General features: G+C 45.1%; 1 protein-coding gene across 2 annotated transcripts in view; it reads left to right on the forward strand.

The window, feature by feature from the left end:
* Nucleotides 1–15,767: 15,767 nt before the first annotated feature.
* Nucleotides 15,768–16,942, forward strand: part of MLLT10 (MLLT10 histone lysine methyltransferase DOT1L cofactor) — a gene marked incomplete at both ends in the record, with an annotated part of 141,344 nt that continues 140,169 nt past the window's right edge. For both annotated transcript variants that reach the window (XM_080717092.1, XM_080717093.1), the window contains one exon: nt 15,768–15,927. In XM_080717092.1, coding sequence (XP_080573218.1) covers nt 15,768–15,927 — 160 coding nt within the window. The remainder of the gene's footprint in view (nt 15,928–16,942) is intronic.

A 16,942-nucleotide genomic window follows, 5' to 3' on the forward strand; every position in this document is an offset into this window, starting at 1 on the left:
GATCTAAAGGCATTTTTGAGGTAGTATTTTTATTTGTAATTACATGGTGTTTTGCCCCCCCCCCCATCAAATGCAGCCAAAAATATCCATTTCATTAGCAAAAGGAATAGCTCCAAAACCAAATGGGAGATTAACAAATCAAACTTTGTAAGTTAAAATTGAACCTAGATTCTTTAAAAGATTTTTTATTTAGATTACACACAATTTAAATTTGAAAATTAACTAAATTATCCCAAAAGTAAATGTATTTAACAATATTAATTATGATTGATTCTGAGTATATGTGTTGTAATACAATGGTGATTTTTACATGCAAAAGTGGTTAGCATTTTAGAGCTATTCAAACATAGACAATTCTAAACTATATGGTAAATAAAAGCTCTTTAGGTATATTAATTTCAACTATTGAAAACCTAATGATTCCAATTTAACAGAATAATTTTGTTCATCTCTACTTAGAAATTTTAGTTTAGTTGTACATACAAAATAAAGTTGTACTTTACTCTGAAGAATAAAATCCAGATTGCAATTAACTTTTAAACACTAATACTGTACATTAAACAAATGTTAATTATGGGCCTACTAAGTGTAAGACACTTGCTAGATTCTATCATGATTAAAAAATTCACCTAGTAAAAAGAACATGCTTCATTAAATGGAATCTTACAAAAGTAATTAAGAGAATCTCAACTGAAAACATAATTGAAATGAATACCCTTTAATGAAATCTTGAATACATGATACATACAGGTGCCATGTGTAGGTTTGCATCTATGAGGACACAATATTCTCTTATGGTGAGCTAAAAATTTTAGAAATACTTTAGTATGATAATCAAACTAATATAAATATGACTCTGGATAAACTTCTCACATAGAAGCTAAATTTTTGAGTACCAAATGAACAAAGCAAAATTTCACTAAAATAATATGTAAATGTGAATATATTTGAAAGTCTCTACAGAAAATAAAAAAATTGCCTTTTTGAAACCAGGTATAATGGTGTAGCCCTATAATCCCAGTACCTGGGAGGCTGAGGAAAGAGAATAGCAGGTTAAAAAGCAGCTTCAACAATTTAGGGATATTTTCAGCAACCTAGGGAGACCCTGTTTCAAAACAAACAAGCAAATAAACAATAAAAATGGCTGGGGTTGTAGTTCAGAAGTAGAAAGCCCTTGAGTTCAATCTCCAGAACCACTAAAAGAAAGAAAACAAGAAAAGAAATTGTCTTTTTGAGTTTTCCAACTAGTTGATTTAGAAACAAGATTTTAGTTTTTAGTAATACATGAATTTTAATTTTGTTTGTTTGAAAAACAGCATCAGAGCCTATTTAGAATTTTAAACACTTTGTGGAAGTCAAGATCTAATCTAAGGGTAGTATATATAGTCTTAGTATTATAGAATTAGACCTCATTATATAGAAATAGATCTAAATTTCTATATCTTATTACAGAAATATACTTTAATGATAGGTCAAATAGAATAAATATAATGTGCAGAAATAAGAGAGGTATAAAACTTTGAAAAAGGAGATAAATATAAGCAATGCTAGCCTATGAACCAAATGTGGGTTTACATATTCCTTTCACAGTATCTATTTATGTACATGATTATGGAAAAGAAAATTCAAAAAATTGGTGCCTAGGTTGGGACTAAAGAAAAGTATAAGAAGATATATTACCTCCAGAGTGAAAATACATTTTCCCATTATAGTAGGGTTAGAGGTTACATCATAAAATGCTTAAGATGAGTTTTTTTGTGGTTTGCCTCTGATTAGTTTAGAGAAATAGATGAGCCAGACTGTGTTAGCAGCTATTCTGTGAAGGAGATTATTAGAGACAATAGGCTTTTGTGTTATTCTACAGGTACTAGATATTTTGGGAATATGAAATTAAACAATAACATTATTTTGAATTGAAGCTGTCCTTTTCTATGAAGTTATTCTAGAAATTGTATGTTTGTTTTTACATCACTATATATTTTTAGAAATTTACCTGAACTTCAACAATCCTAGCAATTCAATGGCAAGTTTTATACATTCTAGGATGTAATAATTAGCATATTAGCCAAGTGCCATGTGTGTGTTGTCTATACACGCATCTTTCATAGAGACAAATAGAACTTTCTCAATGCTGTATTCGCTATATCCCAAACAGTCGGGCACACAGTTAATGTTCAACAAATATTTACTGAATGAATAAACAATTCGCTGTATATTTTACGGTTTTATTCTGCATATTCTTCTCTTTCATTTACTATTTTATAGGAATATACTAAATAGATTTTTATATATAAGAAAAAGTTTAATATGTAGTGTATGAGTTAAAATTAAAATGACCTATTTACAACCACGTTTTCTTATCATTTTCATAACACATTAAAATCAGTTTATATAATTTAAATTATACTTTGTGAATGTTAAGGCTTTGCTGGTTTTTAATTTTTAACTTATTGGTACTGGGGACTGAACTCAGGGGCATCCTCCCTTCCAGCTACATCCCCAGCCTTATTCTTCTTTTGTATTATTGATTTTAAACAGGGTCTCACTGAGTTACCAAGGGCCTCACTGAGCAGTAGCTGAGTGTGGTAAGAGAACCATGATCCTCCTGTCTCAGCCTCCCAAATGCTGGGATTACAAGTATGCATCACAACACCAGGGTCCCAGCCCTATTTTTATTATTTCACTAGGAGCAGGGCGTGGTGGTGCACTCTTGTGATCCCAGAGCTGGAGAGGCTGAGATAGGAAGATCCTACAGGTTCAAACCCAGCCTCTGCTACTGAGTGAGGCTCTCAGCAACTAGTGAGACCCTGTTTTTATTTATTTATATTTATATTTATATTTATTTTTATTTTTTGGTGGTACTGGGGGTAGAACCCAGAGGCTTTCTACCTCCAGGCTATCCTCCCAGCCCTATTTTTTTTAATATATATTTTATTTGGAAACAGGGTCTTACTAAGTTGCTAAGAGCCTCACTAAGTAGCTGAGATTGGCTTCGAAACTGCGATCCTCCTGTCTCAGCCTCCCAAGCGCAGGGATTGCGCCACCACGCCTGGCTTCTTGTTTTTAAATAAAGTATAAATAGGTCTCAGAGTATAGCCTGGAGCTAGGAAAGCCCCTGGGTTACACCCTCAGTACCACCAAAAAAAAAAAAAAAAAAAAAAGGGTTTCACTAAGTTGATGTCTCACTAACTTGCTGAGGCTGTGTTTGAACCTGTGATCCTCCTGTTTCAGCCTCCCAAGTACTGGGATTATAAACATGGGCCAGTTTACATTTCTGTTTTTCTATGTCTTTAACAAACTTTGTTTCCAAAGCAGATACTAGTACTTATATTCACATCTTTTATAAACTAACGTATACTCCCTGTTATTGTTGGTACTGGACAGTGAACTCAGGGGCATTGTACTTTTGAGCTAAATCCACAGCCCTTTTTATTTTTTATATTTTTTGTACTGAGGATGGAACCCAGGGGCATTATGCCTCTGTGCTACACCCCAGCCCTATTTTTAATTCTTTATTTTGAAACAGGGTCTCACTGAGTTGCAGAGGGACTCCTAAGTAGCTGTGGCTGTCCACAAACCGCCATCCTTTGACCCTCCTATTTCAGCTTCCTGAATGCTGGGATTACAAGCATGCACCACCATGCCCGGCTTTTATTTTTTTATTTAATTAATTAATTAATTAATTAATTTTGTGGTATTGTGGGTGGAACCCAGAGGCTTTCTACCTCCGGGCTATACTCCCAGCCCTATTTTATATTTATTTTGAAACAGGGTCTCACTAAGTTGCTGAGAGCCTCACTAAGTAGCTGAGGCTGGCTTCAAACCTGTGTCATCCTCCTGTCTCAGCCTCCCTAGTGCGGGGATTACAAGCATGCGCCACCACGCTCGGCTTTTTTATTTTTTATTTTATTATTATTTTTTTTGGTGGTACTGGGGGTGGAAGCCAGAGGCTTTCTACCTCCAGGTTATACTCCCAGACCTCTTATTTATATTTTATTTGGAAACAGGGTCTCACTAAGTTGCTGAAAGCCTCACTAAGTAGCTGAGGCTGGCTTCAAACCGAGCGATCCTCCTGTCTCAGCCTCCCAAGTGCGGGGCTTACAAGCGTCCGCCACCATGCCCGGCTTCTTTTTTATTTTTAAACAGGGTCTCCCTAAGTTGCTGAGACTGGCATTGAACTTGCGGCCCTCCCTGTGGATCTTCCCCTTTAGCGATCCCCCCATGTGTGACCCTCCCACTTGGTGCTGGAACCCAGGGGCATTTGACCTCTGAGCTATACCCCCTGCCCTATTTTGTATTCTTTATTTTGAAATAGGGTCTTACTAAGTTGCAGAGAGCCTCAGTAAGTAGATGAGGCTGTCTGCAAACCATAGTCCTCTGGTCTCAGCCTCCCAAATGCTGGGACTACAAGCATGTGCCTGCCATGCCTGGCTTTTTTTTTTTTTAATTAAAAAAAAATCTCTTATGAATGACAATTTTTGTTTTGTTTTGGAAAGACCAAGTGCTTACTTACATTTCTTTTATTGTTACAGAATCAGTTAAGGTTATCATTCTTCTTTATACACAAATTAATTCCATCACAAGAACTAATCTCCAGTGCATTAAAAATGAAACTAAGGTCTTTTTATTTATTTATTTAATTAATTTATTTATTTTGGTGGTACTGGGGGTGGAACCCAGGGGCTTTCTACCTCCGGGCTATACTCCCAGACCTTTTTTATATTTTATTTGGAAACAGGGTCTCACTAAGTTGCTGAGAGCCTCACTAAGTAGCTGAGGCTGGCTTCGAACCTGTGCGATCCTCCTGTTTCAGCCTCCCAAGCGCGGGGATTACAAGCGTGCGCCACCACACCCGGCAGGTCTTTTTATTTTTTACTTTTGCAGTACTGGGAATTGAACCCAGAGGCATTGTACACCTCAGCTACAACCCAGTCCTAATTTTAAATTCTTTATTTTGAAACAGGGCCTCATTAAGTGTGGAGGGCCTCACTAAATAGCTGAGGCTGGATACAAACCTGGATCCTTCTGTCTCTTCCTCCCAAGTACTGGGATTACAAGCCTGAGCCATCACACCCGGCTCCTATTTTATGTTATTTTATATTATTATTTTGTTCGGTAATAGGGATGGGACCCAGGGGAATTCTACCTCCCAGCTACACCCCCAGCCCTATTTTTTATTCTTTGAAACAGGGTCTCACTGAGTTGCAAAAGTAGCTGAGGCTGTCTGAGAAGCTGAAATCCTCCTGTCTCAGCCTCCCAAATGCTGGGATTCCAAGCATATTTTATTCTTTTTTATTTTATTTTGTGGTTCTGGGGATGGAACTCAGGGACCTTCTACCTCTGGGCTACACCCTAACCTATTTCATATTTTTATTTGGAAACAGGGGAACCCTAAATTGTGGAAAACCTTCACTAAGCTGTTGAGGCTGGCTCTGAATCTGTGATCTTTCCTGGGATTATAAGCATACACCACCATGCATGGCCTCTATTTGTGTGTGTGTGTGTGTGTGTGTGTGTGTGTGTGTGTGTGTGTATGTGTGTGTGTGGTACTGGGGATGGAACCCAGGGGCATTCTACCCCAGTCCTGTTTTTTATTCTTTATTTTGAAACGGTCTCACTGAGTTGCAAAGGGCCTCAGTAGCTGAAGCGGTCCTTCAAACCTCAGTCCCTGTCTCAGCCTCCCAAATGCTGGGATACAAGCATGCACCACCACACCCTGTTTTCTAGTATTTATTATTTATTTGTTTATTTTTGGTGGTACTGGGGTTCCCGGAAACCCTTCTACCTCTGGGCTACACTCCCAGACCCATTTTATATTTTTATTTGGAAACAGGGTCTCTTAAGTCAGCACGGCTTTGAGCCTGCGCGATCCTTCTAGTTTATTTTTCTCACTAAATTACAGAGGACATTGCTAAATTAGTTGCTCAGACTGGATGCAAACCTGCAAACTTCCTGTCTCAGCCTCCTAAATGCTGAGGTTACAGGTGTGAGCCACTATGCCCAGCTTTATTTGTTTTTTTAAAATTATTTATTTATTTATTTACTTATTTTTTGTGGGTCTGGGGATGGAACCCAGGGTCACTCGACCTCTGAGCTACACCCCTGGCCTATTTTTTATTCTTTATTCTTTATTTTTTATATTTGGTGGTACTGGGGTTAGAACCCAGAGGCTTTCTACCTCCGGGCTATACTCCCAGACCTTTCTTTTTTTTTAATATTTTATTTGGAAACAGGGTCTCACTAAGTTGCTGAGAGCCTCACTAAGTAGCTGAGGCTGGCTTCGAACCTGTGGGACCCTCCTGTCTCAGCCTTCCAAGCATGGAGATTATAAACCTGTGCCACCACACCCGGCTTATTCTTTATTTTGAAACAGGGTCTCACTAAGTTGCTGAGAGCCTCACTAAGTAGCTGAGGCTGGCTTCGAACCTGTGGGACCCTCCTGTCTCAGCCTTCCAAGCATGGGGATTATAAACCTGTGCCATCACACCCGGCTTATTCTTTATTTTGAAACAGGGTCTCACTAGGTTGCAGAGGGTCTCAATGAGTAGCTGACGTTGTCTGTTAGCCATGATCCTCTGGTCTCAGCCTCCGGAATGCTGGGATTACAAGCGTGTGCCACCACGCCAAGCCTTTATTCTTCATTTTGAAACATGGTCTCACTGTGTTGCAAAGGGCCTCACTAAGTATTAGTGAGGATGTCCTCAAACTGATCCTCTGGAATGCTGGGATTACAAGTGTGCCTGGCTTATTTATTTATTTTTGCCGGTCTGGGGACAGAACCCAAGGGCATTTGACCTTCAAGCTACACTCCCTGCCCAATTTTTTATTCTTTATTTTGAAACAGGGTCTCACTAAATTGCAGAGGGCCTCACTAAGTAGCTGAGGCTGTCTGTGAACCGCGATCCTCTGGTCTCAACCTCTCGAATGCTGGGATTACAAGCGTGCGCCACTACACCCAGCTGGCTAATTTATTATTTTTTTTAATAATTATTTAAGGAGCCGGGCATGGTGGTGCAATCTTTTAATCCCCGTGCTTGGGAGGCGGAGACAGGAGGAACGCACAGGTTCAAAGCCAGCCTTAGCTACTTAGTGAAACTCTCAGCAATTTAGTGAGGCCCTGTTTCCAAATGAAGTATAAAATAAGTCTGGAAGTAGAGCCCGGAGGTAGAAAAGCCCCTCCCAGCCCTAGTTTATTTTTTAGTTTGTTTTTAATTTTTTCAGTACTAGGGATGGAACCGAGGGGCATTCTACCTCGGAGCTATACACCCAATCCTATTTTTTAAATCTTTATTTTGAAACAGGGTCTCACTGAGTTGCAAAGGACCTCACTAAGTAGCTGAGGATGTCTGCAAACCCAGATCCTATTGTCTCAGCCTCAGAAATGCTGGGATTACAAATGTGTGCAACCATGCCTGGCTTTTTTTTTTTTTTTTTTTTTTTTTTTTTTTTTTTTGTGGTACTGGGGATAGAATCCTTCTACCTCCGGGCTACACTCCCAGACCTATTTTATATTTTATTTAGAAACAGGGTCTCTTATACCAGAGAGGCTTGCTTCGAACCTTTGTGATCCTCCTGTTTCCGCCTCCCAAACCCGGGGATTACAAGCCTGTGCTACCACGCCCGTCCAGGCTCATTTTCTTTAACAGTTTTTTTATGCGGTGCTGAGGATGGAACCTAGGGCATTCTATCTCGAGCTACACCCCCAGACCTATTTTTTTTTTTTTGAAGATTTAAAGAAGTTTATTAGAAAGACTGAAATACAGAAAATAGAAATACAGCCCCATGCCAAAATGGCATAGGGGGGTGACTCGAAATGAATACACCCTAGACCTATTTTTTTTATTCTTAATTTAAAACAGGGTCTCATTGAGTTGCAAAGGGCCTCACTAAGTAGCTGAGGTGTTGGTGAACAGCAGTCCTCCTGTCTTAGCTTCCCAAATGCTGGGATTACAAGCATGCCACACCACACATGCCCCGCTAGCACTTTTTTTTATGTTGAAACAGGGTCTTGAGCCAGGCATGGTGGCTCACAATTTTAACTCCAGTACTTGGGATGCTGAGACAGGAGGATTATAGGTTCCGGGACGGCCTCAGATACTAGTGAGGCCTTCAGCAATTTAGGGAGACCTTGTTTCGTTTCAAAATTAAGAATAAGAACCCGCGGGTGGTGGCACAAGCTTGTAATCCCAGCATTTAATAGACTGAGACAGGAGGATCACAGGTTCGAAGATAGCCTCAGTACTAAGTGAGGCCTTCCACAACTCAGTGAGACCCTGTTTCAAAATAAAGAATGAAGAATCGGGCTGTGGGTGTAGCTCGGAGGTAGAATTCCCCTGAGTTATTTATTTTTTTTAATTTATTTATTTATTTTTGTGGTACTGGGGTTCCTGGAAGCCCTTCTACCTCCGGGCTACACTCCCAGACCTATTTTTGCATTTTTATTTGGAAACAGGGTCTCCTAAGCCAGTGCGCGCGGGCTGGCTTCGAACCTGCGCGATCCTCCTGTCTCTGCCTCCCAAGCGCGGGGATTACAAGCGTGCGCCACCACGCCCGGCAGAATTCCCCTGAGTTAAATCTCCAGCAACATAAAAAATAAATAAAGAAAGAAAGAAAGAAAGAGAGAGTGAGTCTGGCGTGGTGGCACACACTTGTAATCCCAATATTTGGGAAGCTTAGACTGGAGGATCAACAGTTCACAGACAGCCTCAGCTACTTAGGCTCTTTGCAATTCAGTGAGACCCTGTTTCAAAATAAAGAATTAAAAATAGGGCAAGGGGTGTAGCTCAGAGGTCAAATACCCCTGGGTTCCATCCCCAGACCCATAAAAATAAAAAAAAAAAGAGAGATAAGAGGATCATGGTTTGTGACCAGCTCAGCTATTTAGTAAGCCCCTTTGCAAGTCAGTGAGACCCTGTTTCAAAATAAAGCCTAAAAGCCTGCATAGGTTGGGCTTGGTGGTAATCCCAGCATTTGGGAGGCCGTTAGAGGACAGCCTCAGCTACTTAGGGAAGCTCTTCGCAATTCAGTGAGACCCTGTTTCAAAAAATATAAACACTAAGCCGGGCGTGGTGGCCCATGCTTGTAATCCCTGCGCTTGGGAGGCTGAGACAGGATCACACAGGTTCGAAGCCAGCCTCAGCTACTGAGTGAGGCTCTCAAGCAATTTAGTGAGACCCTGTTTCCAGATAAAATATAAAATAGGTCTGGAGCATAGCCCGGAGGTAGAAAGCCTCTGGGTTCCACCCCCAGTACCACCAAACACACACACACACACACACACACACACACACACACACACACACACTAGGATGGGGGGGTAGCTCGGACGTACACCTGGGTTCCATCCCCAGTACCGAAAAACAAAACAAAAAAACCCAACCAAAAAACCGAGGCCTGGGGGCACATGCTTGTAATCCCAGCATTTGGAAGGCTGAGACAGGAGGAATCTGGTTCTGACCAGCAGCCTGAGCTACACGGTGAGGCCCTTTGCAACTCAATGAGACTCTGTTTCACTTTTTTTTTTTTTTTTTTTGGTGGTACTGGGGGTGGAACCCAGAGGCCTTCTACCTCTGGGTTATATACTCCCAGACCTATTTTATATTTTATTTTGAAACAGGGTGTCACTAAATTGCTGAGAGCCTCACTAAGTACCTGAGGCTGTGCGATCCTCCTGTCTCAGCCTCCCAAGCACGGGGATCACAAGCGTGCGCCACCACACCCGGCATGAGACTTTCAAAATAATAAGAGTGGGGCATGGTGGCACACGCTTGTAATCCCAGCATTCGGGAGGCTGAGACCAGAGGATCGCAGTTCGAAGACAGCCTCAGCTACTTAGTGAGGCCCTCTGCAACTTAGTGAGACCCTTTTTCAAAATAAAGAATAAAAAAATTGGGCAGGGGGTATAGCTCAGAGGTCAAATGCCTCTGAGTTTCATCCCAGACCAGCAAAAAATAAAAGATAAAAAAAAAAAAAAAAGTAGGTCTGGGAGTGTAGTTCCAAGGTAGATTGCCCGGAGTTCCATCCCCAGTACCACAAAACCAAAAACAAACAACAACAACAACAACATCACAAAATAAGGAATAAAAAATGTGGCTGGGGTTGTAGCTCGGAGGTAGAATGCCCCAGGGTTCCATCTCCAGTACCGGGGAAAAAAAAAAAAAGAATATAAAATAGGGCTGAGGTTGTAGTTCTGAGTTAAAATGGCCCTGGGTTCCATCCCCAGAATTGCAAAAAAAAAAGTCTCTAAATTGCTAAGGCTGGCCTTGAACGTTTGATCCTACTATCTCAGCCTTCCAAGTACTGGAATTCAGGCATGCACCACCAGGCTGAGCTGTGTGTGTGTGTGTGTGTGTTTTCCCAGCACTGGGTTGAACCCAGAGGCATGTTACCTCCAAGCTACACCCCCAGCCCAATTATTTATGTATTTATTTTTATTTTATTATTATTTTTTTCCATACTGGGGATGGAACCCCAGTATGGAAGGCGCATGGGAGGCTGAGACAAGAGGATCGCACAGCCATACGTGGGATGGAACTCAGTTCTCACTGAGTTGCAAAGGGCCTCACTAAGTAGCTGAGGTCGTCCGCGAACTTCAATCCTCCTGTCTTAGCCTCCTGAATGCTGGAGTTACAAGTGTGCGCCAGGCCAGCTCATATATTCTTAAATTTTTTTTTTTTTTCTTTTGGTTCTAGAGATGGGACCCAGGGGCTTTTCTAACTCCGGGCTATCCTCCCAGACCTATTTTTATACTTTATTTGGAAACAGAGTCTCACTAAGTTGCTAAGAGCCTCACTCAGTAGCTGAGGCTGGCTTTGAACCTGTGCGATCCTCCTGTCTCAGCCTCCCAAGCGCTGGGATTACAAGCTTGTGCAACCATGCCCGGTTTATTATTATTATTATTATTATTATTATTAATTATTATTTGCGGTACTGGGAATGGAACCCAGGGGCATTCTACCTCCAAGCTACACCCCCAGCCCTATTTTTTATTCTTCATTTGGAAACAGGGTCTCACTGAGTTGCAAATGGCCTCACTAAGTAGCTGAGGCTGTCTGCAAACCCTGATCCTCCCTCCTCAGCCTCCCAAATGCTGGGATTACAAGTGTGGGACACCACACCCGTTTGTCAAGACCTTTTAACCACATAATTTCTTCCTCTCTCTAAACCTACCCCCTCACCCTGCCCCGAGTGTCTGTCTGTCTGTCACACACACACACTGTCTTTCTTTCTTGGTGATGGGGGTTGGGGGGGGCATTCTACCTCTGAACTACACTCCCAGTCCTATTTTATTCTTTTATTTTGAAACATCTCACTAAGTTGTGGAGGGAGGGCCTCACTGAATTGCTCAGGCTGCTGTTAACTTGCAGTCTTCCTGTCTCAGCCTCCCAAGTACTGGGGATCACAACTGTGTGCCACCAACCCGCTCAGAACATAATTTCTATAGACCCAGAAATTTATCTGTTGCCATAGCCCTTCTTCCCCCAAACTTTTTTTTTTTTTGTTACTCGGGATGGAACCCAGGGGCATTCTACCTCTGAGAGACACCCCCAGCCCTATTTTTTATCCTTTTTTTTTTTTTTTTTGCGGGTCTGGGGCTGGAACCCAGAGGCATTTGACCTCTGAGCTACAACCCCTGTCCAACTTTTTATTCTTTATTTTGAATGTGGGTCTCACTGAGTTGCAGAGGGCCTCACTAAGTAGCTGAGGCTGTCCGCGAACCGCGATCCTCCGGTCTCAGCCTCCCGAATGCTGGGATTACGAGCGTGCGCCACCACGCCCAGCTCCAAGTTTGTAGTACTGGGGATTCAACCTCTACCTCCAAGCTACATCTACAACTCTATTTTTTTTTTTTAATTTAATTTTTTGCGGGTCTGGGGATGGAACCCAGGGGCATTTGACTTCCAAGCTACACCCCCTGCCCTATTTTTTATTCTTTATTTTGTTTGTTTATTGGTGGTACTGGGGGTGGAACCCAGGGCTATACTCCCAGACCTATTCTATATTTTATTTGGAACCGGTTTCACTAAGTTGCTGAGAGCCTCACTAGGTAGCTGAGGCTGGCTTTGAACCTGTGCGATCCTGTCTCAGCCTGCGAAGTGTGGGGATTACAAGCGTGCCCATGCCCAGCTTTATTCTTTATTTTGAAACAGGGTCTCACTAAGTTGCAGAGGGCCTCACTAAGTAGTGGAGGCTGTCAGTGAACTGTGATCCTCCAGTCTCAGCCTCCCGAATGCTGAGATTAGAAGTGTGCACCCCAATGCCCAGCTATATTTACTTATTTATTTTGCAGTACTGGGTATTGAACCTAGGAGCATTCTACCTCCGAGCTACACCCTCAGCCCAATTTTTTATTCTTTATTTTGAAATAGGGTCTCGCTAAATTGTGGAGGACCTCATTAAGTAGCTGAGGCTGGCTACAAATCTGTGATCCTCCTGTCTCAGCCTCCCAAGTAAATGGGATTACAAGCATGTGCCACCATGCCTGGCTATTTTTTTTTTTTTTTTTCGAGTCTAGAAATGGAACCAGGGGCATTTGGCCTCCGAGCTATACTCCCTGCCCTATTTTTTTATTCTTTATTTTGAAACAGGGTCTAAGTTGCGGAGGGCCTCACTAAGTACCTGAGGCTGTCCACGAACTGCGATCCTTCTGTCTCAGCCTCCCAAATGCTGTGATTACAAGCGTGTGTCACCACACTCGGCTCATGCCTGGCTATTTTATATTTACTTTTTTGTGGTACTGGGGATGAACCTAGGGGCATTCTACCTCTGTACCTCTGAGCTACAAGGGCCTCACTAATTAGGAGAGGCCAGCCACAAACTTGAGATCTTTCTTTTTCAGTGTCCCAAGCACTGAGATTATGAGAGTAAGCCACCATGTCTGGTTCTATTCTTTTTTTTTTTTTTTACAGTACTGAAGATGGAACCCAGGGGCATTCTACCTTCAAGCTATATCCCCAGCCCTATTTTTTTATTTTTTATTTTTTATTTTTTTGTACTCGGGGTGGAACCCAGAGGCTTTCTACCTCCAAGCTATACTCCCAGATGTATTTTATACTTTATTTGGAAACAGGGTCTCACTAAGTTGCTGAGAGCCTTACTAAATAGCTGAGGCTGGCTTCGAAAACCTATGTGATCCTCCTGTCTCAGCCTCCCAAGCTCGGGGATTACAATCATGCACCACCGCGCCCGGCTCTATTTTTTTACTCTTTATTTTGAAACAGGATCACAATGAGTTGCAAAGGTCCTCACTAAGTCGTAGCTGAGGCTGTACTCAAAGGGTGATCCTCCTGTCTCAGCCTCTCAAACACTGGCATTACAAGAATGCCTCACCATGGCCAAATCTATTTTTTTTTTTAAATTTGAAACAGGGTTTCACTAAGTTGAGGAGGCTGGTGGTGAACCTGTGAGCCTCTTGTCTCACTCAAGTATTGGGATTACAGGCATACCTGGTTTAGTATGTATGTAAGTAAGTATGTATGTATGTATTATTATTATTTTTTTTTTTGCGGGTCTGGGGATGGAACTCAGGGGCATTTGACCTCCGAGCTACATCCCCTGCCCTATTTTTTATTCTTTATTTTGAAACCGGGTCTCATGGAGTCGCAGAGGGCCTCACTAAGTAGCTGAGGCTGTCCGTGAACCGCGATCCTCCAGGTCTCAGCCTCCCGAATGCTGGGATTACCAGCGTGCGCCACCACGCCCGGCTCTGTATGTATTATTTTTATCTTTTTTTTTGCCTTACTGGGGATTGAACCCAGGACATTCTACCTCCTAGCTACACCTTGAGCCCTATTTTTTATTCTTTATTTTGAAACAGGGTCTCACTAAGTAGCTGAGCCTGGCCCCGAACCTTCAGTCCTTGAGCCTGGCCCCGAACCTTCAATCCTTCCGTCTTAGCATCCCAAACAGTGTGATTACAAGTGTTTGCCACCACATCTGGCTCTATATTTTTCTTTGGCGGTACTGAGGATGGAACCCTGTGGAATTCTATCTCTGAACTACACCCCTAGCCCGATTTTTTATTCCTGTTTTTCTTTTTTTGTGTGTAGTGAGGGTGGAACCCAGGGGCTTCTCTACCCCCGGGCTACACTACTAGACCTATTTTATTTTTTTTATTTGGAAACAGGGTCTCAATGAATTGTCTCACTGAATTGCTGAGAGCCTAAGTAGCTGAGGCTGGCTTCGAACCTGTGCGATCCTCCTGTCTCAGCCTCCCAAGCGCTGGGATTACAAGCGTGTGCCACCATGCCTGGCTTTTTTATTCCTTATTTTGAAACAGGGTCTCAATGAGTTGCAAATCAGCCTCCCAAAAGCTGAGATTACAAACCAGCGCCACCATGCCCGGCTACTTCTGGATCTCCCCCCCCCCCTCAAGGGCATTCTACCTCTGCCATACACTCTGCCCAATTTTATTTTTACTTGAAACAGTCTTAAAGGGGGCCTCAGTATTTTATTTACTTTTTGCAATACTGGGGATGGAACCCAGGGGCATTCTACTTCTGAGCTATACCCTTTTTTAATTTTGAAACAAGGTCTCACTGAGTTGCAGAGGGCTTCACTAAGTAGCTGAGGCTGTCCTTGAACTTCGGTCCTCTTCAGCCTCCCAAATGCTGGGATTACAAGTATGCACCACCATGCCAGGCTGGGTCTCAGTATTTGCTAAGGCTGGCCTCCCACCTGCAATTCTGTCTCAGCCTCCAGAGTACTGGTTTTACAAGCCTGTGCCACCATGCCAGGCTAGTGAGACCCTGTTTAAAAATAAAAGATTATGCAGAGCTGGGGGTGTCGCTTAGAGATAGAATGCCTCTGGGTTCCATCTCCCGTAGATACCCCCCCAACACTCGTCGGACTCCAGCTCATTAATCTATCTGGATAGGCCTAATTCACTTTTTATTTGTACTTGAGGAGGGGGCGCCTATATTAATGCCACTTAAATGACCTCACATATCCAAGAGTAGTTCAGAAGAACTGGATCGAGCGATCCTCAATCGGAAGTGAATCCCGCTGCTTTAGCGAGTGTCTCGGGAGTCCGGTGTCCGACGCGGAGACCCTGGCTTCCTTCTAGCTGGCTGTCGCGTGGCGGCGCGGGCCGGGTCACCAGGCCACTCGCCGCCCGGGCTCGAGCGTCGCGGCGACACGCTTCGGCCTCCGGCGCCGCCCTCCGCCAGGGGCCGGCTCCCGCGGCGGGCTCGGGGCGGGCCGGGGCGCCCAGCGCGGCCGGAGAGCCCGGAGCCCGGGGCCTGCCCTCCGCGCCCGGCCGGCTCCCGCCGCGCACGCGCGGCCCCAACGCCCGCCCGCGCGCGCCCCGGCGACGCCCGCCGGCCCCGCCCCCGGCGCGCGCACGCCGGCCCCGCCCCCGGCGACGCCACCAGGCCCCGCCCCCGGCGCGCGCCGGCCCCGCCCCGCCCCGCCCCGCGCCGCGCCGGCCGCGCACGCCGGGTGACGCTGGAGGAGGAAGCGCAGCCTCTCCCCTCCCTCGCCGCCCGGGCCCGGCGGGACCCCGTGCGCCTGTGCGGGCCTCCTGCTCTGCGTGCCCTCTGCGGGCGCCGGCGCCAGCGGCCGGGCGGAGCGGGGCGGGGGGACGCCGGGCGGGAGGCGGCGGCGGCGGCGGCGGCGGCGTGGCGGGGCGGCGGGGGGAGCCAGCAAGGACATGGCTCCTGACTCCTGCGCGGAACGTGAGTGACCGGCGGCGGCGGCGGCGGCGGCGGCGGCGGGCGGCGGGCGGGGCCGGCGCTGGCGCGGGTGCTAACGCTGCCCACTCCCTCCAGATGGTCTCTAGCGACCGGCCCGTGTCACTGGAGGACGAGGTCTCCCATAGTATGAAGGAGATGATTGGAGGCTGTTGCGTTTGCTCCGACGAGAGAGGCTGGGCCGAGAACCCGCTGGTTTATTGCGACGGGCACGGCTGCAGCGTCGCGGTGCATCAAGGTAAACACCCAACGGCCGCCGCAACCGCCGCCCCTCCCCCGCCGGCCGGCCGCCGTCATGTGACCGCCGCCGGTGCCCGCCCGCCCGCCCGCCGCCGCGGAGCAGCGCTGCCGACTGGCGGCGTCGGGCCTGGCGGCGCCCGGCGACGGGGCCGGGCACTAACGCTGGGTGCTTCGGGAGGTGCAAAAAAGCCCAGGACACCACTCGGAGGCTCTTTTGCACTTTGGAGTTTCTGAAATTTCCTACGAGTACTAAGGAATCGAGGGCCTAAAAACCCGGGGTAATTTTTTTTTTTTTTTTTGGTGGTTCTGGGGGTGGAACTCAGGGACTTTCTACCTCCGGCCTACACTCCCAGACCTATTTTGTATTTTATTTGGAAACAGGGTCTCACTAAGTTGCTGAGAGCCTCACTAAGTAGCCGAGGCTGGCTTCGAACCTGCGCGATCCTCCTGTCTCCGCCTCCCAGGCGCGGGGATGACAAGCGTGCGCCACCACGCCCGGCCCGGGGTAATTTTTGGTTGGTGGTTCTTCTTGGGGTGCCACGAATGGGACCTACCGACATTCTATTTCTGAATTACATCTCAGCCTAACTTTTAAAATTTGCAAGTCTTAAGTTGGTGAGGGCCATTCTAAATTGCTGAAGCTGGCCTCTAAGTCTGTGATCCTCCTGTCTCAGCCTCCCAAGGACTGGGATTACAAGCGTGCGCCACCATGTCTGCCCAGCCTAGGTAATTTGTTATTCACCAGCCCAGCTCCCCTTCCCATTTATGAAACTTGAGTGTTGCAGATGATATTTAATAGTCTAATGAAGGAACGATACTAAAGGGCAGAGAGGAATCTCAACATAAGATGCCAAATTTCTTTTTTTCTTCCTTTTTGTGGTACTAGGGATTGAACTCAAGGGTATTCTACCTCTGAGCTACACCTTCAAGCCCTATTTTATTGATTTTTTGTTGTTGTTGTTGCAGTAATGGGGATGGAACCCAGGGGGGGCAGTCTACCTCTGAGCTACAAC

Source organism: Muscardinus avellanarius (genome assembly GCF_963383645.1).
Source record: "Muscardinus avellanarius genome assembly, chromosome: 20".
Classification (NCBI taxonomy): domain Eukaryota; kingdom Metazoa; phylum Chordata; class Mammalia; order Rodentia; family Gliridae; genus Muscardinus; species Muscardinus avellanarius.